We start from the raw sequence: 24,998 nt of genomic DNA, 5'->3' as shown, positions 1-24,998 counted from the left end.
TTTAAAATTTTGTTTAGTGGTTCCTCTAGGTTTATACATGTGTCTTTATCTTGTTAGAATCTACCTTTAAATGAATAATATTCTTCATGTACAGTGTAAGAATCATACAAAAGTATATTTCCATTTCCTCCCCTTTCCTTTGTGTTATTTTTGTCATGCATTTTACTTCTACACGTGTTTAAAAACCTACAGTACATTTTTTTGCTTTAAATAGTCGAGTGTCTTTTATTTTATTTATTTTTTGAAACAGTCTCATTTTGTTGTTCTCTGTAGAGTGCTGTGGCAGCCCAGCTCACAGCAACGTCAAACTCTTGTGCTTAAGCGATTCTCTTGCCTCAGCCTCCCAAGGACCTGGGACTACAGGCGCCTGCCACAACGCCCGGCTATTTTTTTTTAGAAACGAGGTCTCGCTCTAGCTCAGGATGGTCTTGAACTCCTGAGCTCAGGCAGTCTACCTGCCCCGGCTTCTCAGAGTGCTAAGATTACAGGGGTGAGCCACTGCATCTGGCCTAAGTATCTTTTAAATGAATTAAAAATGTTAAAATGTCTTGTTTATCTTCATTTTTACTATTTATGGTGTTCTTCATTCCGTCATACAGATTCAGATTTGTTCTGTGTCTTTTATTTTTCCTGCCTGAAGAACATCCTTCAACATTTCTTATAACAAAGGTTTGCTAGTGATCTTTTTTTCCCCTCAATACTTTAAAAGATGTCAGTAAATAGTTTTCTGGTCTCTATGTCTCTAATAAGAAAACTGTTATAATTCTTATTTTTGTTCCTCTTCACATAATGCCTTTTTTTGAACCCTTCTGGGACTTTATTATTATTTTTCAACAAATGATTATGATACGCTTGATATAGATGATTTTCATACCAGGCATGAAAAGCAGGAAAATATAACCCATAACAAGGAGGAAAGAAAACAATAGAAACAACCAAGGTATAATAGAGATGATGGAATTAGAAGATAAAGGAATTAAAACAGGTATAACTACAACCTAGGTCCGCCTCGGTCCTAGGTTGCCTCTTGTTCAGTGTCTGAAAACAGACATTTAATATGGTATATGTTGTCCTGTTTATTAGTTTTGGGTTTTTTTTTTGACACAGAGTCACACTATGTTGCCCTTGGTAGAGTGCTATGGCGTCACAGCTCACAGCAACGTTGAGTTCTTGGGCTTAAGCGATTCTCTTGCCTCAGCCTCCCAAGCAGCTGGGTCTGCAGGTGCCCGCCACAAGGCCCAGCTATTTTTTGTTGCAATTGTCATTGTCGTTTAGCTGGCCCAGGCTGGGTTTGAACCTGCCACCCTATGGGCACTGAGCCTGTTTATTAGTTTTTTATGGAGGGAGGGCAGTTCATCCTTTACAGGCTGAAGTGGAAGTCATAGTAATTAGGAATAGTTGCAAAAAAGATAGGTGTTTTAGTCAGATGATTGAATTTGTGATTTCATTAATGGCACATTTTCAATAATGACCATGAACTTTGGAATGGAATGCAAATAACCAGTGGAAATGTGAAAAGTCAGTGGAACTGAGAAGGCAGGATATTAAATGGCGGATTCCCACAGAAAGATTGCCCTGAGAATCAGATACCAAAGTCCTCAGTGAATAACGAGAGGCAGGTCTAGCTGATGGCAGTATTTAGGTGTAAAGGGGGGAACGGCTCAGAAGATCCCTAAGAAGTAGCATATGAAAAAAATACTTGTAAAAATGGACCTGAAATACTAAAAAAAATGCTATAAAATTTCTTTCTTTCCTTTTTTTTTTTCTTTTGAGACAGAGTCTTACTGTGTTGCCTGTGGTAGAGTGCTGTGGCATCACAGCTCACAGCAACCTCCAGCTCTTGGGTTTAAGCAATTCTCTTGCCTCAGCCTCCCAAGTTCTGGGACTACAGGAGCCTGCCACAACTCCCAGCTATTTTTTTTTTTTGTTGTTGTTGTTGCAATTGCCATTGTTTTTTAGCTGGCCCTGACCAGGTTTGAACCCACCAGACTTGGTGTATGTGGCCGGCACCCTACCCCCAAACCACGGTGCCGCCCTAGGAAATTATTAATTCACAAAATAGAAAATTTGTGAGCATTAGTTCATTTCTTATTTTCAATTAAAAAAATGCATTATTTTGATGGTGAATTCTAATAAAACCAGGAGGATCATTTCATTCTCTAATGGTGTTTTCTCCCTCTCAGCAATTTCTTTTAATTAAAGTATTAAATTTAGGGCTGTGCCTGTGTTTCAAAGGAGTAGGGCGCCAGCCCCATATGCAGGAGGTGGTGGGTTCAAACCCAGCCCTGGCCAAAAACTGCAAAAAAAAAAAAATTGCCTTGGCATCTGTGGCTCAAGCGGCTAAGGCGCCAGCCACATACACCTGAGCTGGCGGGTTCAAATCCAGTCCAGGTCTGCTAAACAACAATTACGGCTGCAACTAAAAAATAGCCAGGTGTTGTGGCGGGTGCCTGTAGTCCCAGCTATTTGGGAGGCAGAGGCAGGAAAATCACTTGAGCCCAGGAGGTGGAGGTTGCTGTGAGCTGTGTCACCCAGGGTGACAGCTTGAGGTTCTGTCTCAAAAAAGAAAAGAAAAAAAAATTATAAATTTAGGGAAATGATCGCGACTGGTAGCAAATGGAATATAGTTCCTTGTATCCTTGTTAAGATGAAGTAGTGAAAATAAAACCAGAACAATCTAAATTTGACCTTTCAGATAAGTTAGGAACCTTCATTTCAAAGAGCAGATTCAGGGCGGCACCTGTGGCTCAAAGGAGTAGGGTGCCGGCCCCATATGCCGGAGTGGCGGGTTCAAACCCAGTCCAGCCAGAAACTGCAAAAAAAAAAAAGCAGATTCAGTTACTCCAGCTCAGAGGGTCATTTCTTCCCTAAAGAATTGCTCTGGTTATCATATTTTTATTTTTATTTTTATTTATTTTTGAGACAGCGTTTTACTATGTTGTCCTCGGTAGAGTGCCACAGCATCACAGTTCGCAGCAACCTCAAACTCTTGGGCTAAAGCAATTCTCTTGCCTCAGCCTCCCAAGAAGCTGGGACTACAGGTGCCTGCCACAATGCCTGGCATGTTTTTGTTATAGTTGTCATTGTTGTTTAGCAGGCCCAGGCTGGGTTTGAACCTGCCAGCCCCGGTGTGTGTGGCCAGTGCCCTAGCCACTGAGCTACAGGCACCGAGCCTGGTTATCATATTTAAAGGAGTTTCTGTACACTTCAATACCAATTGACTCTAAAAACAAAAATGTGGTTTTCTCACTTTTTCCTCTTCACGTAAGTTAGCAGTGGTTTTAATTTTGAATAGTCTGAACGGGTAAATTAATCTGCTAACTCCTTCTTCTGTAGGCTCTTCGATACTTGGCAGAGTGCCGTGCAAACAGAGAGAAGATGAAAGGAGAACTGGGTATGATGTTGAGCTTGCAAAATGTTATACAGAAGTAAGTACAATAGATGTTGTTTCCTAGTACAGTAGAAAAATGGATCTTGTTAAATATATTCTGATAAATTTACTAATATAAAAGCATACTTTTGTGGGGTTGTACATCTGTTTCAATGGTTAATCTTCTAATTCTTTTTTTTTTTTTAAAGTTTCTGCTTGCCTTTATTTTTATTTATTTATTTATTTTGAAACAGAGCCTCAAGCTGTCACCCTAGGTAGAGTGCTATGACATCACAGCTCACAGCAACCTCCAACTCCTGGGCTCAAGCGATTCTTCTAATTATTCTTAAACACTGATATTAATATTCCTTACAAAAGTGATCAGGTTTTTCTTTTTAGTGTTGACAAAAACTGTATAAGTACTTCAAAATAATTATTTTTGGCCGGGCATAGTAGCTCATGTCTAATTCCAGTGTGTTGGGAGGCTGAGGCAGGAGGATAACTTGAACCCAGGAGTTTGAGACTGCATAACTTGGGCAACATAACAAGATCTCATCTGTACAAATAAAAATAAAAAGTAAAACTAACCAGGTGTAATGGCACATGTCAGTAGTCCCAGCTACTTGGGAGGCTGAGAGGTAAGAGAATTGCTTGAGCCCAGGAGTATGAGGTTGCTGTGAGCTGCAACACCAGGGCACTCTACTGAGGATGACAAGTGAGACTCTGTCTCAAAAAAAAACAAACAAAAAATTATTTAATGAATTTACTTAAAAATACCTTAGAGGCTCAGCCCCTATAGCCCAGTGAGTAGGGCGTTGGCCACATACTCCGAAGGTGGTGGGTTCTAGCCTGGCCTGGGCCTGCTAAATAATGATGACAACTGCAACCAAAAAATAGCTGGGTGTTGTGGCCAGCGCCTATAGTCCCGGCTACTCGGGAGGCGGAGCAAGAGAATCGCTTAAGCCCAAGAGTTACAGGTTGCTGTGAGTTGTCATGCCGCAACACTCTACCAAGGACGACATACTGAGACTATGTCTCCAAAAAAAAAAATAATAATAAAAAAAAAAATACATTAGAAACAGGGTCTCACTAGGTTGCCCCAACTGATCTTGAACTCCTAGGCTGAACTGATCCTCCTGCCTCAGCCTCCTAAGTAGTTGGGATTATAGGTGTCAGCCACTTTACCCAGGTTATTTATTTGTTTATTTTAGAGAGATGGAGTCTTTCTCTGTCACCTGGGCTTGAGTGCTGTGGCATGATGATAGTTCACTGCAGTTTTGAACTCTTGGGCTCAAATAATTCTCCAGAGTAGCTGGAACTACAGGTGTATACCATCATGTGCCAACTAATTTTTTCTTTCTTTCTTTTTTTTTTTTGAGAAATGAGGTCTTATTATATTGCCCAGGCTGGTCTTGAATTACTGCCTTGGCCTCTCAAGGTGCAAGACACTGCACCTGGCCGTAGTTGATTTCTTTGTGGCTACACCATGTTAGACAGGGTGGAATTAGAAGCAAATTTTCAGATCAGCATCTCTCTGTTTGGGAGTACTGAGTTTGGGAGTAAATTAATTGTGTTCCAGGAAGAACCAAAGGACAAAGAAAATCTATTGTGAAGGATGCCACCTTGGTTTTTTTTTTTTTTTTTAAGATAGTCTTACTATGTCACCCTCAGTAGAGTGAGTGGCGTCACAGCTCACAGCAACCTCAAACTCTTGGGCTTAAGTGATTCTCTTGCCTCAGCCTCCCGAGTAGCTGGGACTACAGGCGCCCGCCACAATGCGTGGCTATTTTTTTTTTTTTTTTTTCTGCATTTGTCATTGTTATTTGGCAGGCCCAGGCTGGGTTTGAACCTGCCATCTCAGGTGTGTGTGGCTGGCGCCCTAGCCGCTGAGCGCTGAGCCAGGATGCTGCCTTGTTAACTAAAGAGAGCCTTACATCTGGCATTGATCAATGGGGAAACTGAAAAACAGAAGTAGGTAGGGGAAATGAATGTCATTCTTCACGTGCAAAGCAGAGAAGAGTATTTTATTAAATCGGGAAATTCTTTGTACTAAATTTTTTGTTCTTTAATCACCATATTATGCTTTACTAGAGAATTTTGCTGAGATTTTTTAACATGTTGTTCAACATTAGGTTTTACTTACATTGAGGTCAAATTGGTATTTAGAGATTGAAAATTGATTTGATTTCAGTTCCTTTCAGTTTTGTAGTTGTGAAAAGAATTTTGAGTTCTGTCATTCAGAATGAATCTGGCATTATATTTTAATCTTACATAAAAACTTGTTATTAGAGGTTAGAACTTGTATTTTATTTTTAGACCTGGATCCTCTTGGTGAAGAAAACTTTCAAAATGTCACCTTGGGAGAACATCTAAATCCACTTTAAGACATTTGTTAATTGGTATTTCAGCAGCATGTGTAATACTTCTGATAAATGAAAGCACTTGTGAATATCTAACATGAGGTATTCTATAAATAAAAGTGACTTTAATAAAATGTGGCATCTCAACTTTAAAATATCTCATTTCATCTGAGGAACTTCCCACAATTCGATATTTTGAAATAATACCATAATAAATGGTGGTTAAACTTGCTAAAATCTTTGTGGATAAAAAGGATGTGTTTCTTTTTTTATGCTTTTTCTGTGTTGTTTTCATTTTTAAAAACTTTATATTGAAATAACATCTGACCTGCAGAACAGTAGTTAAACATTCCAAAGACTCTTGCATACCTTACTCGTAGGTTCTCCAAATCTTATTTTACTACATTTGCTCCTCTCTGTGTATTTTATTGTTATTTTATACATTTATATATGCATTGTGAAATGTGTTTTTTAGGATTAAAAAGTGTCCTTTGTCATGTTTAATGCTTGGGTTTGTGGGTGGAACCTTCTCTCCATGTCCATAGGTACAAGCTTGTTGTCTGGTCTGCCTTCCTTTGCTTTTGAATCACTCCGTTTAAATTGTATCTTGTTTTGTGAGCCAACATGAAAATCCTTTTTTTTTTTTTTTTTTTTTTAGTGAGCTAAGTCCATTTATATTTATTGACCTAACTCATAACTTTTCTCTTAGCTCATTTTTGTTATACTTACCACGTAACTATATGGAGAACTGAGTAGGTTCTCACAGTGCAGGTTGAAAAAAATTTCTCACACAGAGATTAAGATACATAGAAATAAAATTTATCTTCTTAAGAGGGAGAGAGAGAGAGTGAAAGGGAAGGGGAAAGACAGGAAGAAAAGAAAGCAGGGAGATGGAATGGCATTCCAAAGGGACAGAAGGGAGAAGCCCGCTGCGAGGTGATGTGGAAGGGTCCAGTTGAGAAACTGCTGCATCTGCTCCTTCTTTCTTCTTAGCAGCAGCGGATAATAAAAACCATCTGGGTTGGATGTCAAAGTCCAAGAGCCAGATCCTCTGCTTTTCTTTGGCAATGGGATTATTGGGATTATCACAGGAGATGGGCAGGGTCCCCTCTTGAGATATGGCTAAAGCCTTAAGCTCCTTCCTTGCTGTTTACTCAGGAACTCTAGAAATAGGTGCTCAAAAATAATTTTGAGCTGCTGTGGGGTAGGGTATCTGTTGGCAAGAGAATTTATAGGATTGACCTTTAACTACTACTAGGAAATTGTAGGATTAGGTACTTCTGCAAATTTTGCAAGGCTACCCCTTTCATATATGTGATTTTTTTTCTTTTATTTGAAAATTTCTTTTGATATTTAGAAAGATTTGTACTTTTTTTTGAGACAGAGTCTCACTCTGTTGCCTGGCTAGAGTGCCGTGATGTCAGCCTAGCTCACAGTGACCTCCGACTCCTAGGTTCAAGCTGTCTTCCTGCCTCAGCCTCCCGAGTAGCTGGGGCTACAGGCATCCACCATAATGCCCAGCCAATTTTTCTGTTTTTAGTAAAACTGGGGGTTTCACTCAGGCTGCTCTCGAACCGTTTTTGTGTTTGAGACAGAGTCTCACTGTGTCACCCTCGGTAGAGTGCTGTGGCGTTATAGCTCACAGCAACCTCAAACTCTTGGGCTCAAGCGATCCTCTTTGCCTCAGCCTCCCTAGTAGCTGGGACTACAGGGGCCGGCCACAACGCCCGGCTATTTGTTGTTGTTGTTGCAGTTATTATTGTTGTTTAGCTGTCCCGGGCTGGGTTTGAACCCATCAGCCTCAGTGCATGTGGCCAGCTCCACAACCACTGTGCTACAGGCACCGAGCCCTGTTCTCGAACTCTTGAGCTCAGCAATCCTCCCCACCTTAGCTTCCCAGAATGCTAGGATTACAGGTGTGAGCCACCAAGCCTGGCCACCCTTGTTCTTTTAAAATGTCATAAATTGTTTTCTTATTTGACTTTTCATTATTTTGCTTGTTAGTTTTTTTTTTTATTTTTTTTATTTTTTGTTTTTTTTGCGGTTTTTGGCCGGGGCTGGGTTTGAACCCACCACCTCCAGCATATAGGGCCGGTGCCCTACTCCTTTGAGCCACAGGAGCTACCCAGTTTTTTTTTTTTTTTTTTGAGATAGTTTCAAGCTGTTGCCCTCGGTAGAGTGCTGTGGTGTCACAGCTCATAGCAACCTCCAGCTCTTGGGCTTAGGTGACTCTCTTGCCTCAGCCTCCTGAGTAGCTGGGACCATAGATGCCCGCCACAATGCCTGGCTAATTTTTTGTTGCAATTTGGTCGGGATGGGTTCAAACCCACAACCCTCTGTATATGGGTCTGGCGCCATACTCACTGAGCCACAGGCGTGCCTCACTCCCACTCCACCCCCAACCCCCCACCCCCGTTTGTTAGTTTTAATGGTATCTTTTGATTTCTATTTTGAGGGTATCCCAAAAGTTGCCCCTAAAGCTGCCATACATAAGGAAAATGGGAAATAGTAGCAAAGTGTAGCTTTATTTACAAAATATTCATTACAAAATTTTAAGAGGTAGCCAAGACAGAAGATACTTTGTAAAATTTTGTAATGAATATTTTGTAAATAAAGGTACATTTAGCTACAATTTTTCCATTTTTATGGTGACTTTTTGGGTGAACTTTGGGACACTCTTTTTTTTGTTTGTTTGTTTTTTTAGGCAGAGTCTCAAGCTGTCACCCTCAGTAGAGTGCTGTGGTGTCACAGCTCACAGCAACCTCAAACTCTTGGGCATAAGTGGTTCTTTTGCCTCAGCCTCCCACGTAGCCAGGACTGCAGGTGCCTGCCACACGTTGGGCTATTTTTGTTGTTGTTGTTGTTGTTGTTGTTGTCATTGTTGTTTGACCCGACCCAAGGCCGGGTTTGAACCTGCCAGCTTGGTGCCCTAGCTGCTGAGCTACAGGCGCCGAGCAGGGACACTCTGTATTATGTGTTCAGTAGTCATCGAGCTTTTTTCTGCTTTCCTCTCTTCCTCTCCCATCTTCTTTCTTTTTTTAAGTTGTATTATTTCTTCCTTGTTGAAACATTTATGTTCTTCTCTAATGTACACAGCTATGGTTTAATAAAAAAAAAAAATAAAAAAAAACATTTATGTTCTTCTATTCTCTTTCCTATGTTGTTTCTATTTTAGATCTACAATTAAATATATAAAATATTCATCATTAGTCATTTTGCTGAAGTTTTCTCAGTCATTTCTTAATTGTTTGAAGCTCATTCTGGTGTCACAGCTCACAGCAACCTCAAACTCTTGGACTCAAGCAATTCTCTTGCCTCAGCCTCCCAAGTAGCTGGGACTACAGGTGCCCACTACAACACCCAGCTATGTTTTAGAAATGGAGTCTCCCTCTTGCTCAGGCTGGTCTCAAATGCCTGAACTCAGGCAATTCACTCACCTCGGCCTCCCAGAGTGCTAGGATTATAGGCGTGATCACATGCCTGGCTGACATATCATTCTTAATGGCTCCATGTCTTTTGCTTTTTAGTTTTGAAGCATCTTTTTGTAATTACTTAGAAGATAGTAAATTTTTTACTGTGAAAAGTAATTATTTTAGGCCTAGACCTTTAGGCTGAACATGTAGTCTCTGTTGGTAACTACTGGGCTATGCCCCAGAAGATGAAAATAGCTATAGACATTAGAGTTTATGTACTTGTAAAAGAAATAGAAAACTAAGATCAGTAAACATCATATTTTGAATGCAGTGACAGTAAAAGGTTGGGGGGAAGACTTCATAAAGAAGGTTGTGGTCAATCTTGCCTTTTAAGGTTGAAAATAAGAGTTGGAAAGCCTATGGTCTGGGTAAAGCTCTTCTGGCCGAGAAAAGGGATGAGCAAGAGTTGATGTGTGGAAAACATTCTAGCACAAAGAACAGCAAAGAAGATAAGACTAGTGTCATGGTCAACATGAAAAATAATAAAAGGACACAATGAGGTAAAGTAGACAGTCGAATAGGGTTTTTTTTTCTTTTCTTTTTTTTTTTTTTTTTTTTGTAGAGACAGAGTTTCACTTTATCGCCCTCGGTAGAGTGCCGTGGCGTCACACGGCTCACAGCAACCTCCAACTCCTAGGCTTAGGCGATTCTCTTGCCTCAGCCTCCCGAGTAGCTGGGACTACAGGCGCCTGCCACAACGCCCGGCTATTTTTTTGTTGCAGTTTGGCCGGGGCTGGGCTTGGACCCGCCACCCTCGGCATATGGGGCCGGCGCCCTACTCACTGAGCCACGGGCGCCACCCTTTTCTTTTCTTTTTTTGAGTCAAATAGGGTTCTTTTTTTTCTTTTTTTGAGACAGAGTCTTACTTTGTCACCCTCGGTAGAGTGCTGTGGCATCACAGCTCGCAGCAACCTCCAACTCTTAGGCTTAAGTGACTCTCTTGCCTCAGCCTCCTAAGTAGCTGGGAGGACAGGCACCTGCCAGAACGCCCGGCTATTTTTTGTTGCAGTTGTCATTGTTGTCTATCTGGCTGGGGCCAGTTTCAAACCCGCCAGCCTCGGTGTATGTGGCTGGTGCTGTAACCACTGTGCTGTGGATGCTGAGGCCCAAATAGGGTTTTAAGTTCTTCATTTTAAGGTCTTGAGTGTGAAGAGTTCTGCCTTAATTGAGCTCAATTGTAGGTGAACTGAGGGTTCTTTTCCTACGGGCGTGTGCACTTACTATTTGTTCAATTCCACTAATAAAGAACCATTAGATTTGTACTGTTCAATGTGGCAGCCACTCAACCATGTGTGGAAATTTAAATAATTAAAAGTAAATAAAATGTATTTTTTTAGTTGCACTTGGCACATTTGAAGTGCTCAGTAGCCTCATGTGAGTGAAGAGTGCCGGTAAAGAACATCTCCATCATTGCAGGAAGATTTTATCATGTAGCATCGCTCTAGATGTTGCTTAATTTAATTTTTTTTTTTAATTTATTTTTTTTGTAGAGACAGAGTCTCACTGTACCGCCCTCGGTAGAGTGCTGTGGCGTCACACGGCTCACAGCAACCTCTAACTCTTGGGCTTATGCGATTCTCCTGCCTCAGCCTCCCAAGCAGCTGGGACTACAGGCGCCCGCCACAACCCCCAGCTATTTTTTGTTGTTGTTGCAGTTTGGCCGGGGCTGGGTTTGAACCCGCCACCCTCGGCATATGGGGCCGGGACCCTACTCACTGAGCCACAGGCGCTGCCCTGCTTAATTTAATTTTAAAAAATGAACACATTTAGGGTGGCGCCTGTGGCTCAAGGAGTAGGGCACCGGTCCCATATGCCGGAGGTGGTGGGTTCAAACCCAGCCCCGGTCAAAAAACCAAAAAAAAAAAATGAACACATTTGTTTGAGTTGTAGTTTTATAATATAAAAGAAAACGTAAATTAATGAACAATCATTTTGGTCCTACTAAGATATTTGCATTAGGTGATAATACTATGTAGGAATGATTCTTTTCTAACTTACTCTCTCCTTTTGGATTTTTTACATTGTATTTCCTTGCAGGTCAGGGTACTTTCCAACTGAGAGTTGAATATCAGCCATAATCCAGGGCATTTTAAACCTGAACTTGCTATTTGACTTTTTTAATTCATGATTTTGATATTAAATCTGTTTTTATACCTCTGCTATATTGAGGGGCTTTGAATCTCAATGAGCCACAGGTTTTTTTTTTTTTTTTTTACAGAAACAAACACAGCTTTTAGAGCCACAGGTTTAAATTGAAATTAGAAGACTATTATAGACTAGATAGCCTTTCTGCATTATTGATTATTCTGAGATCCTTGGTGTTGCTTTTCACTTGAACAAGGCCATCAGAAAGAAGGGAAACAAGGCTCCACAAAGATGAGAAATTAAAATTACAGAATCAGTAAAAGTGGTAAGACTGATTTATTTTATATATATTTCTTTTCAAGGACTACAACTCCGGGAGAAACAAAACTTCTGGCCTCTGAAATCTATGACATTCTTCAGTCCTCCAATATGGCAGATGGTGATAGTTTCAATGAAATGAATTCACGTCGAAGGAAAGCTCAGTTTTTCCTAGGAACTACAAACAAACGTGCCAAAACAGTGGTTTTGCATATAGATGGTCTTGATGATACGGTAAGAATTTTAAATTTAAAATATTTATGCCCCTAATAATAGAACCTCACCATATTTGAAGTAAAACCTAAAAGAAGTGCCCAGAGAATGAGACAAATCCACAATTAGATCTAGAGATTTCAACACAACACTCTCAATTAATAGAAGAAGTATACAGAAAATTAGTAAGGATATAGAAGACTTGAATAATGCTGTCAACCAATTTAGCTTACTTGGTCTTCATGGAGTACCCTACACAAAAATAGGATATTTATTTTTCTCATGTGCACAAGGGGTGTGATCATATTATGGGCCATACAACAAGTCCTTATAAATGTAAAAAGGTTGAAACTCTCCACATTATCTTTTTTTTAAGCACAATAAAAGCAAATCAGAAATCAATAGCAAAGACATGGAAAATCTCCAAATTTGATAAAATAATACATTTCTAAAACAATCCATGAATCTAGGACTAAGTCAAAAGAAACATTATTCTAAGGCAATCAGGAATAAAAGAAAAAAGAGGAATTAGAAAGCATTTTGAACTGAATAAAAGTGGAAGTATAACGTCAGAATTTGTGGGAAGCAGAAATTCATTAACGCCAGATGCCTAATGTTTCTATACAAAACAGGAAACATACCAAATCGGTGACTTAAGCTTCTGCCTTAGGAAACTAGAAAAAGAAGAGCAAATTAAGACCAAAACAAGCAGAAAAGAGGAAACAAACAAAAAAAGTAAAAATCAGTAAAATGAAAAATAGTAGAGAAAAACCAATGAAATCAAAAGATAGCTGGGCATGGGGTGGCTCATGCCTATAATCTTAGCACTTTGGGAGACTGAGGTGGGTGGATAGCTTGAGCCCATGGGTTTGAGACCAGCCTGAGCATGACCTATCTCTAAAAAATAATCCAGCATTATGGAGGGCGCCTGTAGTCCCAGCTACTTGGGAGACTGAGGCAAGGGTATTGCTTGAGCCCAAGAGTTAGAGGTTGCTGTGAGCTATGACGTCATGGCACGTACCCAGGGTGACAAAGTGAGACTCTGTCTCAAAAAAAAAAAAGCTAGCATGTCATGATCAACAAAATTGATAAACTCTAGACAAACTGGTCAGGAGTAAATGAGAGAATTCACAAATTTTCATTACTAGAAATGAGAGACAGGACACTACTACAGATTCTGTGTCTAAAATGATAACAGATAGCCAGGTATGGTGGCTCACACCTAATCCCAGCACTCCGAGAGACCGAGAGACAGGAGGATCACTAAGCCTAGGAGTTCTGGTCAGGTGGGCTGTGATTATGCCACTGTGCTACAGCCTGGGCACCAGAAGAAGACCCAGTGTCCTTAAAAAAAATAAAATAGTAATAAGGGAGTATTTTAAGTAATTTTATACCAATAATTTGATAATGTAGACGAAACAGGAAAAATTCTTGAAAGACACAGCTTACTGAAGCTCACTAAAGAAGAAATAGATAACCTGATGAGCTCTGTAACTAAAGAAGTTGAATGTGTAGTTAAAAACCTTCCCAAAAGGAAGACTTCAGGTCCAGATAGAAACATGTTCAATATCTGGAAATCATTGTTTTTTAAATTTTATTTTGTCTGTATTTTTAGTTGTTTTAATCCTGGAGAGTAAATCCCAGTCCCTGTTCTTCCATCTGGACTAGAATTGGTAGTTTCTCTGAAGTTATCTTAAGCAGTGATAAGTAATATAACTTTACTTAATTAAATTACTTTTTTTTTTTTTCTGTTATGAGAAAAGATCTTGTCTATTGCCCAAGCCTAAAGTGCAGTGTTGTCAGTTCAACCTCACACTCTCTGACACACCAGTCCTCCTGCTTCAGCCTTCTGAGTAGCTGGGACTACAAGCATAGTCTCCTATGCCCGACTGATTTTTTAAATTTTTACAAAGGTGGAGTCTTGCTGTGTTTCTCAGGCTACTCTTGAACTCCGGAGCTCAAGTAATTCTCCTTCCTCAGCCTCCCTGAAGTGCTGGGATTATAGGCATGAGCCACCGTACAGCAGCCAACCACTTACCTCTTTAGCTATGCATGTTACCTATGACAGAGCCAAATAAGTTAATTTAATCTTACTGAAACTGGAGCCACAGGTCTTACAGTTTCTAGAAGGTAAGCTGTAATAAGTACAAACTGATTGAATGGAAGGTATTAAGATATAAAGTATTTCTAATATCTGTTTGATTTTTATGAATCAGAATAATACCAATCCTTTTTTTTTTGCGGTTTTTGGCTGGGGCTGGGTTTGAACCCATCAGCTCAAGTATATGGGGCTGGCAACCTACTCCTTTGAGCCACAGGCACTGCCCAATACCATTCCTTTTTAAAGCTTGCACAGACCAAATAACACCCAATAAAGCACATGAAAAATACAGGCCAAAATATATTAAGAATGTGATTGCCAGAATCTAAAATAAAATGTAGTAGAACCTCTGTAAGTTGACCACTCCAGAGTCTGTAAAAAACTGAATATATGGAGATGTTCAACATAAGGAATTAGGCCTCCTGTACTGATAGGTATATGTGGTGAACGTCCTGTCTGTGAATATTAGGTCAACCTAAGGAGGTGGTCAGCCAGGGAAGTTCTACTGTGTTAGCGCGTTAACTCCAGTACTGTACTATCGTGTTAACATTTTTCGGTAGCATAGCCTGGCATTAGTGACAGGTTTATTCCATTGACTCTCTAATTTGATTCTGACAGTCAGTATGGAAAGTGGTAGATGATTATTTTCTTTTTTTTAGAATGGTTAAATAACTAAAGTCACATAGTTGTAGGAAATGGAGTCAGGATTTGAATCTAAATAGTATGATCACTCTAGAATTGAACTTTTAACCACAGTATTTTAACTTCCTAGAAGCAATCTAGTTTTATGCTGAGGATATAAAAATGAGTTAATACATGTATAATGAAGTATTTTTGCATAACATCAGTAAGTCTATAATTTGAGAATTTGTTATTAATATTATAAACATAGAAAAGCCAGGTGAATCATCCGAAATTTCTTAAAGTTAATGTGATTTTTAAAAATCCAATGACATTACTAAATATATAAAAATCAATCACTTCCTGAAAGTGGAAGACTAATTTTACCCCCAAAACAAAACAAAAAAAATTGGGAGAATGAAAGGGTATTCCTAATAAGAAAATGTAGGAAGTATCAGACTCAAATACATGGAATAAAATGCTTTTTTCTAGGTAGAAGATAGAGTTGTAGAGATGTTAGTTCCTCCTAAATTTGTAGACTTCCAATAGTATCAATCAGTCTAAGTGGTTTTGGAACTTTATTACCTGATCTAAGTATTCATGTGGTAGAACCTACTAATTTTTACAGTAAAAAGGAGCAGCTAATGTTAGACACTATTTCTTTGTACTCAGTAGAGTGCTTCGTTTACAGTTACTCTGTGTAAGAAGGTTAAAGATGGATCCTAATCCCTTCTGGCTTATAAGGTTGCTATTGAGAAGTCTGCAATTAGTCTGATGGGTTTTTCTTTCTAAGTTACTTGGTACTTTCATCTCACAGCTTATAGATTTTCTTCTTCATTTTGACTTTAGCCAGACTGATTACTGTACCTTGGTGATGTCCTATTTACTTTTAATCTTCAGGAGTTCATTGAGTTTTTTGTATCTGAGTATCTAAATCTCTAGCAAGACCATGGAAGTTTCCTTCCATTATTCCCTCAAATAGATTTTCCATGTTTTTTGTTTTTTTCTTCAACTCCCTGATACCTATGATTTTTTTTTTTTTTTTTTTTTTTTTTTTTTTTTGAGACAGTCTCACTATGTCACCCTTGGTAGAATGCCGTGGTGTCACAGCTCACAGCAAACTCAAACTCTAGGGCTTCATTGATTCTCTTGCCTCAGCCTCCCAAGTAGCTGGGACTACAGGAGCCTGCCACAACGCCCAGCTATTTCATGTGGCAGTTGTCATTGTTGTTTAGCTGGCCCAGGCTGGGTTCGAGCCTGCCACCCTTGGTGTATGTGGGTGGCACTGTAACCCCTGTGCTATAGGCTCCCCAAGGTCTGGAACTCTTCATTCTGTTTTATTTAGTCTGTTAAGACTTTCCCACTGTCTTTTGACATTCCCTAAGTGACTCCTTCATTTATAGAAGTTTTGTTATTTTTTTAAAATTATTTCTCTCTCTGAAGTTTTCATTCATGTTCTGAATTTTTTTTTGGTTTTTTATTATTTATTTTGGGGTTTTTCTATTTATTTATTTTTTTGGTTTTTTATCTTTCTTTCTTTCTTTTTTTTTTGGCAGCCACAGAGTTCTTTTCTTTTTTTAATCTTTCTTATCTATCCTATTAACCTACCAGTGATCCATATTTTGAATTCCATATCTGACATTTCAGAATTTTTCTTTTGGTTGGGTTGGAGTCCATTGCTGGAGAATTTGTGTAATCTTTTGAGGGTGTTGAAGAACCTGTTTTTTCATGTTTCCAGAGTTTTTACACTTTTTTCCTCATCTTGGAACCTCTTTATTGAGCTCAAAACAAAGTTTTGGATTCAGCCGTTCTCCTCTGCTGGGATCTCTGTTGCACAGTGTGGAGTGGGAGAGGTACCTGCCTTTTGGCATGTGCAGGCAGGTACCCACTCTGGTGTTGCTGGCATTTTGCTTCATTTGGATCTCAGATTCCTGCAAGAGGGTTTAGGTGCCGGTGGTTGCATGCTAGGTTAGAAAATCCCCAGTTCTCAGGCTCCTAGATGGTGCTTGAATCCTGGTGCTGGCAAAATTGTTTTCAAGGCTCTCTTGAGCACAGGTGGTGGCTGTGATAGTGCAGGGTGGGGTTATCTCTGGGTCTGGAAGAATGGTCCGGCAAGAGAAGAACAGATGCACCGTGAGCCTGTGGACAGGGTGACAGGGCAAGTGGGCCCCTCTTGAAGCGGGCGGTTGTGGTATGCACAGTCACTCACACCTCCCTTTCTTTGTCCTTTGAGGCCATAAAAGTACCCAGATTCCCAGTTCCCACCTGGACCCAGCTGCAGCAGGGGCTGTGGGGGCAGCTCGGCCGGCTATGCACAGGCTCCCAGATGGTCTCTGGGCTGTGGCTGAGAGGCCCTGGCAGTAGAGGTTTGGTGGTGCCAGGGACTTGCTTCCAGGGATAGGAAGCTCCTCCCAGAAGGGACAGGGAAGTTGGGGAGAGGACTGCCAGCCTTGCCATCCCTCGGGGGAGGTGGCATCTTTAGTCCTTTTGGAACTCAGTAATGCTTACTGTGGGTTTGTGTGTGTGTGCGCGCGCATTACAAGTCTGTGGTATCCTGGACATGGTAGGTGCTCTGTCAGAGGTGGGGCAGCCACTGCCACATGTTGGCTTAACTGTCCCCTCTGGAACCCAGTCCCGAGAGGAAGTAGCCATGGCTGCGTAGGCAGCAGTGGGGCCTAGGGGAGAAGGGGGAGAGGGCCCGAAATGGTAAGGAGCTAGTGCCCTAGAGCCCTTTGTCCTAAGGGGCCTGCGTGTGTGCTGCTCTCTCCGCGGAGCTGAAGGGAGCCCACCCTGGATGTCCTGGCTTCAGGAGACCCACTTCCCTGGGAACCCACTGCTTTCCTAGGGCCACTGTGGTCTGAATGGGTGCTGGGGAGTGTTAGCTGTGGATTCAGCAATATAGAGATCCATTGGCTGAGATTCTAGGGTCAGGATCACTGTGGAAACATTGCCTGTCTGTGCAGGGAGGGAAATTAGCTGCCCACTCTGTGCAGAACCTGGACACAGTGAGCGGAGTCCCATTGAGGGGTATAGCTCCCTGCTAGCCTAGAACTGGTCGTCCCACAACTCATCTGCACCAAAAGCTCAAGCTTGGGGCCAGCAGATATGGCTATGTCTGAAGCACAGGATGGGTGGAGGAGGGGATGTCCCTGTTTCCATGTCTCTTCCTGGACTGCCCCACTTTAAACATACGAAATGGCACCTTGGATGCGTGGCTAAGTGGGGCTCATTTGGACAGACAGCATGGAGAAGATGCTGGGGGAGTGCCATGCTCTTGGCACTCTCACTGCAGCCTGTAGCAGGATGGTGGGAATCGTCCTAGGTGTGTATAGGAGAGCTTGGACTCTCTTGTCCCTCTTCAGTTGGGCGGGGCTGTGTCATCCCAGATTCAGCATGAGAGTGCGGTGCTGCCCAGCTTCAAACTCCCAAAATGACCAGAAAGAGCCCTGCCCTTCTCAGGCAGACTACACTGGTGGGATACTGAGGGGAGTGCGCTTTCCTGGAGGTTCAGTCCCACAGCTATGTGCTGCAAGATGGTAGTCCCCACCCCAGAAACATGCTGGGGCAAGGCCCCACCTAGTGCCTTACTCACTGAATGGCAGGAGGGACCCATGACCAGAAAGGCTGGGGCTCCACCTAACAGCGTGGGTGAGAAACTGGAAAGTGCTGTCTCACAGGTGGCCCACAGCAGGTGGTGGAGACCATCTCAGGGGCATTTTGGGGTGCCTGGGCTCTTCCATCTGTCCTTGAAGCTACACGGTGGCTGCAGGCACTCCTTCAGTTCAGTGGTATCAGGGCTTTCAGAATGGCGTCTGGCTCAGGCTGCTCTAGGCTTGGGTCCCTTTGGGGTCCCTTTCTAGAACAGCGAGTGCCTCTGCAGTCTCCAAGCAGTTCCTTAGGTATGCCTGAGACCTGGGCGGCCGAGATCGTAAAAGTTCGTCTTGACTGGTAGAGCTTAGGGACTTCTCTCTCTTACTATTTCACTGCATCCAAGAACTTTCCCCACCCTCTAGCTAGCCCTGGCCAGGCAAGATGCCCTGAATCTTCTCTGTACCTACTTTTAGTGCTTCTGGTCACTTCCTGGTGAGTTGGAGCATTCTCTCCTAGGTAATCTGTTTGAAATGTTGCAGTCTACTTACTATTCTGGTTCCTTTCTGTGAGGAGGCATATACTGTCAGTGTCCAGTTGGCCATCTTGCTTTCCAGGAAAATTCAGAGATAGTGATTTGGTCTTTGGGCTGGAGGTAGAGTGAGCTGTGAAGAGAAAGTGCAGGTGCTTTGTAATCCATTTCCACTTGGGATCTTGTGTTGGGATGACCACTTGATACCCAAGTGGATTGTCTGATGGACAAATGTATAGGAAGTCATATTGGAGTTAGTGATAATAGTGCTGGCTGGAGTGATGAGATTAGTCTGAGGACCAAAGCAGAAAGAGAATCACTTAGTTTTAGGCAGTGGACCTTCGAGGTAAGATGAGACAGAGTTGGAATAATTTGTTAAGTGGAAGAGCAGGGTAGTGTATCGTGCATTGAAGAGCACATGTTATATTGTGCTGTGAATAATATTAGAGGAAAATGAGAACCAAAGAGAGGATATTCATAACCCGCGAGAATGCAGGGTAACAGTTGAGAATATCGCAAATGAAGGATGCAGTGGTATTATAAATACCCAATGCTTTGAGGAATAGTGACTCAGGAACATCCTAACTTTAGAATTAGTGGGCACTCAATGATATTAGAATTTATCCCTAGAGATATTTTTTTCTTTGCAGTTTTTGGCTGGGGCCAGGTTTGAAACCACCACCTCTGGCATATGGGGCTGGCACCCTACTCCTTTGAGCCACAGGCGCTGCCCTATCCCTAGAGGGTTTTTTTTTTTTTTGCAGTTTTGGCCGAGGCTGGGTCTGAACCCGCCACCTCCGGCATATGGGGCTGGTGTCCTACACCCTTGAGCCACAGGTGCCACCCATCCCTAGAGATTTTTAAGCTAAATTTTCCTTTATAGGGCCAGAGAGCAAATATTTTTGGCTCCCAGTGGTCTCTTGTCATATGTCCTCACCTTGCTTTAGCATGGTGATATGTAAACAAATACAGTGGATGTGTTGTATTCTAGTACAACTTTATTTACAAAAACACCTAATGCACTATAGTTTGCCCATCCACGAGCTAGAGGAACCTCTGCTTTTTGGCATTTTTTTCCTGTATTATTTTGTTTTGCTTGATATGTGTTGTAAATTAACATTGGCTAACTTCCAGATAAAAATTAACTCTACGTGTTAGTATTGAAGCTTCAAAAACCTAACCGGAATTACTAGTCTGTGGATCTTGTGAAATTTAATAAACTTGACTCAGCACCCACTATTCCATGCCTTGAATTAAGAGGTGGTAGAACTGAAGTAGGTGCATTTGCTACTTTGTCTCCCCAAATATACTGACCAGTTCAGTATGGTATTAACTAACTTCTTAAGTGTTTTACCTATTTTAATAGCAGTTTCCTTTTACTTTTTCAGTCTCGGAGAAATCTATGTGAAGAAGCTTTGTTAAAAATTAAAGGCGTTATTAGCTTTACTTTTCAAATGGCTGTTCAAAGATGTGTGGTGCGAATCCGTTCCGATTTGAAGGCAGAGGTTAGTATTTTAAATGACTGAATATTTGGGGGGTTATAGGGAAGCAAGGCAAGTATTGAAAGGGCTTGGACAAGTATTTGAAATTGTTCCTGTTTATCTTGGCATAGGCTTTGGCATCAGCGATAGCATCGACCAAGGTTATGAAAGCACAGCAAGTCGTGAAAAGTGAAAGTGGAGAAGAGGTAAGATTTACTCGGTTTTCTCAAACCTCACTCTGACCCTTGATTGTTCCTTATGGCGAGCACATTGCCAGTACTTCTAAAACAACTGCGTTGCCAAATGTAAGAATGTGGTGTTTCTTGGTAAATGGTTAACTGTTTTAGAAATAATAGTAAGATCTTTTGCAGATTTCAGAGTTTGCTCTTTGGAATAAAATCTCCGGAAAGAACAATTTTTTAAGTGGAAATAAACGATACATGTTTTCATTATGTTTATTTTTAAATACAGTGGAAACTGTAAGTTGACCACCCAAGGCACTGTTAACAAACTGGTCGATGCATGGAGGTGGTCAACATAAGGACCTAGTGCTACTGTCCTGATACGGACATGTGGTGCATGTCCAGGCTATGAAAATTAGGTCAACTTAAGGAGGTGGTCAGTGTAGGAAGGTGGTCAACTATGGAGGTTTTAATAAGTGTTCCTAACCTTAACAAGTCTTGCTAGCATAGAAAATAAAGAACTAACCATTCAGCAAGTGATTCAGGGTGAAAATTCTTGCCTACTCTTCCCACTAGTTTTGTGGTAGGGAAAATAAATCTGTATACCTTGAGCTTGTTTGGGTCCCCATAGAGGGGAAATTTTGTGACCTGCAGTGGCCAGACACTTGGCTTTAGTCATCTTGACATTGGCAGAGCGGTTCATTTGCTCCTAGGGCCTTCGCAGATTAGCTTCAGAGTTCCCATTTATGCTCTGCTTCTTCTCTGTGCTTATACAGTGCTCAGCAACTGGGCCCAACATCATGTAAGAGGCAAATTTTAGAGCGAATAGAGCTCCTGGTAATAAATGTGCAATTAGAATGAGGCAAAAGTTGACCTTTAACTTATGACATATTATGTATCACATTAAGTTGATTTTGTAATAATGCTTCACTTGTTCTCCGTATCAGATGTTGGTCCCATTTCAAGATACTCCTGTGGAAGTAGAGCAGAACACAGAGCTGCCTGACTACCTGCCCGAGGATGAGAGTCCCTCAAAAGAGCAGGACAAAGCAGTGTCCCGTATGGGCTCACACCCAGAGGGTGGAGCTAGTTGGCTGAGCACAGCTGCAAACTTTTTATCCAGATCATTCTACTGGTGACTTCAGTTTGGGGCTCAAGGACTGTGTGAACCAACAAGGGGCCAGCTTTCCATTGTTGTGGTGATCTGTCAAGTGCAATTTGCAATAAGTTATCATGAAAAGTTTTTAGATTACATGATTGCGTATGCTGCATTTTACATCTTACTGGACATTTTACCCCCCCCCACTGAGTGGTAAAAAGGACAGAGGCTACGGGTAGAATTGCTTTATGAAGGTATTGTGGTTTTGTTTTCCTTCATTTAATTGCCTCACTTTTTAAACATGGGTCCACTGTTAAAACCGAACATGTATGTGCAGCTTTACATTTTATTTTACATGAAGCACGTGATTAGGAAAACTTCTCCTCAAGCCTCAGGACCTATTTGAAGAGTTTTTTTGGTAGCTCAAATTGTGCATGAATTACTGAACATTTTTCTCTGCTTTTCTTCATGAAAGATGCGAGCTTTGTTACTCTTCACTGAAAGTTGAAAACATTTTTCATTACCCCCCTTTTGTGCCTTTTTTTATTTTGCCAACCATGTTTATCGAAAGGATATTACTAACGACATATTGCAAATTAAAGTATATCCATTTGAACATAGTAGTCCCCTAAAAATACAACTCTACAAAAACTTAGCAGTCTTATTTGTTATAATTTTAGTAAGGTTAACACAAAATCATTTGAGAAGGATTTTGGAGAGTGTTTGAATGTGACCAAATGTGTTACTAGATCGCTACTGTTCACTTTGGTTTATATCAGCTCCGAGGAGCTGATTCCCCCACGATATTGCAAGCAACTGTCAATGGTCTCTAGGCCTTACTTTAGGATTACACACTATCTTCTTCTAGAAAAAAATAATTGTAGTAAAAAACTGACAGACTTGAAAAAAGAAAACAAAAGTCGAATGCCTGTAATGCCATAGTGCCACTTTGGGAGAGTCTAATTTTAAAACATGAATTGTTTGGCAGAAGCCTATTCAGTAGATGTTTCTTCATGTTTTCTTTTATGAATTTATTATTAAAATGCTACAGTCGTATTGAATGAAAAAAGACCCACATTATTGCTTATAAAGAAATAAAGCCAGCATTGGTCACTTAATCTTGTTTCTCATGTCCAACCAGAAAAAAAGAACTTCAGTGAAGGTAAGATTAAATAAATATATTTACATATATATATATTTTGGTAGGTAATGTATGTAATGCTTTATTAAATTTCTGAAATATTTGATAACTAAAATTTCCTTTTTAGAAATCAGCTAAATCCGGATACATTTTAATGTTAATATGACTAAAAACTAATAGGAAAGAACTGAAATTCCTTTGTCACCAACATGTAGAGCTGCTATTTTACTACTAGGAGAATGTGAAGTGAAAATTGGATCCTGAAGGTTTTCCTTGTATTTTCATCAACTCTCTTAGAGAAAATTGTAAGTGTCCACTGTCATTAGAAAAGAAGTAATTATAAATTTGTCATCATCAGTAAGTCTTGAGTTCACTAACATTGTGACCTACTGGAAGGAATTATTGAGGATATTGAGGTGATAGTCCATGTGTTTGGTCTCAGGTTCAAGTGATACGCACAAATTGAAAACAGAAGCTTTCGGAGCTCGTATTGCTCTAAATGCATACTACTATACAACTTGGTGCCAGAACCAGAGTGTTGAAGAAAGAAAAAACCACCTCCTTTCCATAGCCATTAAAGCAAAGTTTACTGTTCTGTTCTAACAAGAGTTTATTTTATTTCACCTTGCCACACATCTGCTTATTTAAAAAACTATGTCCCTTTGGCAGTAAAGGTTCAGTACCAGTAGGTATATTACAGCTTGACATTTGTGTGTCCGAGGTATCTTTTATTCCAGGTCATATAGACAAGTTAAGGCAACTGTAACAGCACTTTTTGAAATATATTGTAAAATAATAAAGGGTAACATAATTAAAATTGAATGGATATTACATTCTTGTGGTATAAGTATTATTGATTACTCTTAAGCCTGTTTGTACACACACTGCCTGGCACACTTTCCCAGTTCCCTGCATTGTGTTACCTGACTAATCCCGATGCGTCCTCATCTTTCTTTGTTTTCTTTTTTACTTTTTATTTTAGAGACAGAATCTCAGTTTGTCGCCCTCGGTAGAGTGCTGTGGTGTCATAGCTCACAACAATCTCCAGTTCTTGGGCTTAGAAGTAGCTGGGACTACAGGTGCCTACCACAATGCCTCATTATTTTTTTGTTGCAGTTTGGCCAGAGCCGAGTTTGAACCCTCCATCCTTGGTTTATGGGGCTGGTGCCCTACTCACTGAGCCACAGGTGCCGCCACCATTCAGGTCTTTCTGACACTACAACTGCCACTCCCCAGGATTAGACCAACTGCTCCTGTACATATATTCATTGTAGCATTTTATCACCTTATGTTAAAATTTTATATTTACCAATGTCTCTTCCCTACTAAGCTCTTTGAGAATAATGAGTCTTTAAAAAAATTCTGTCTTTAATTGACACATAATAAATGTACATATATGTGGGCTATAGGTGGATGTGAAAGGATCTTCTTGTTAACTTTGTGACTGTACCTGGCTAGTAATAAATGCTCAAATGTTTTCGGGGGGGGGCGCGGATAGACAAAGATTTAAAGAAAAACAGTAAAAATAAATGAAGTGTATTAAGTTAGGCAAAAAGAATAATGTCAAGTCATACGTGTATATGGGCATGATTGTTTCTGATGGTTAATATTTAGCAAAAGACTTCGTTTTGTCATTTGGTATTTAATTTTCTTTTTTTTTTTTTTTTTTTGTAGAGACAGAGTCTCACTGTACCGCCCTCGGGTAGAGTGCCGTGGCGTCACACGGCTCACAGCAACCTCTAACTCTTGGGCTTACGCGATTCTCTTGCCTCAGCCTCCCAAGCAGCTGGGACTACAGGTGCCCGCCACAACACCCGGCTATATTTTTGTTGCAGTTTGGCTGGGGCTGGGTTTGAACCCGCCACCCTCGGCATATGGGGCCGGCGCCCTACTCACTGAGCCACAGGCGCCGCCCTGGTATTTAATTTTCAAAGATGGAAAGGGAATAATACTTGTTCTTTTGAATGAAGTTAGGATTAACTTATCCCACTTCTTATAGAATTGTTACAGGATGGGTGGCGCCTGTGGCTCAAGGAGTAGGGCGCCAGTCCCATATGCCGGAGGTGGCGGGTTCAAACCCAGCCCCGGCCAAAAAAAAAAAAAAAAAACCACACAAAAAAAAAATTATAAAAAAAAAAAGAATTGTTACAGGAGAATACACACACACACACACATATATATGTGTGTATGTATTATTATTTCCTATCTTATAATTTAGTAGCTCTGTGGTCCTAGGCAATAATTTAATCTTTAAACTTTTATTAGTAAAGTAGAGATAATTTCTGTACTTAATGGGATCATTATTAGGATCCAGCGAGGTCATGAGTGCTTTAAAAAGTAAAACTACCACTGTATGATGGAATTACTGTTGCTGGAAGTTTGCAAATAAGGATAACTTATAAGGATAAGTTATCCTTATTTGCAAGTGATACAC

At 40.7% G+C, this 24,998-nt stretch overlaps 1 protein-coding gene across 1 annotated transcript in view; it reads left to right on the top strand.

Annotated features, from left to right (window-relative positions):
* ARMC1 (armadillo repeat containing 1) overlaps positions 1-23,395 on the top strand; it is a 35,342-nt gene extending 11,947 nt beyond the window's left edge. Inside the window, exons 3-7 of the mRNA XM_053559311.1 lie at positions 3,337-3,428; positions 11,651-11,840; positions 20,050-20,166; positions 20,274-20,348; positions 21,272-23,395. Coding sequence (XP_053415286.1) covers positions 3,337-3,428; positions 11,651-11,840; positions 20,050-20,166; positions 20,274-20,348; positions 21,272-21,463 — 666 coding nt within the window. The 3' untranslated portion in view covers positions 21,464-23,395. The remainder of the gene's footprint in view (positions 1-3,336; positions 3,429-11,650; positions 11,841-20,049; positions 20,167-20,273; positions 20,349-21,271) is intronic.
* The last annotated feature ends 1,603 nt before the right edge of the window (positions 23,396-24,998 follow it).

The sequence above is a fragment of the Nycticebus coucang genome, chromosome 13 (assembly GCF_027406575.1).
Source record: "Nycticebus coucang isolate mNycCou1 chromosome 13, mNycCou1.pri, whole genome shotgun sequence".
Taxonomy (NCBI): Eukaryota; Metazoa; Chordata; class Mammalia; order Primates; family Lorisidae; genus Nycticebus; species Nycticebus coucang.
The sequence above is the reverse complement of the archived record's forward strand: the minus strand, read 5'-3'. Positions and strand labels throughout refer to the sequence as shown.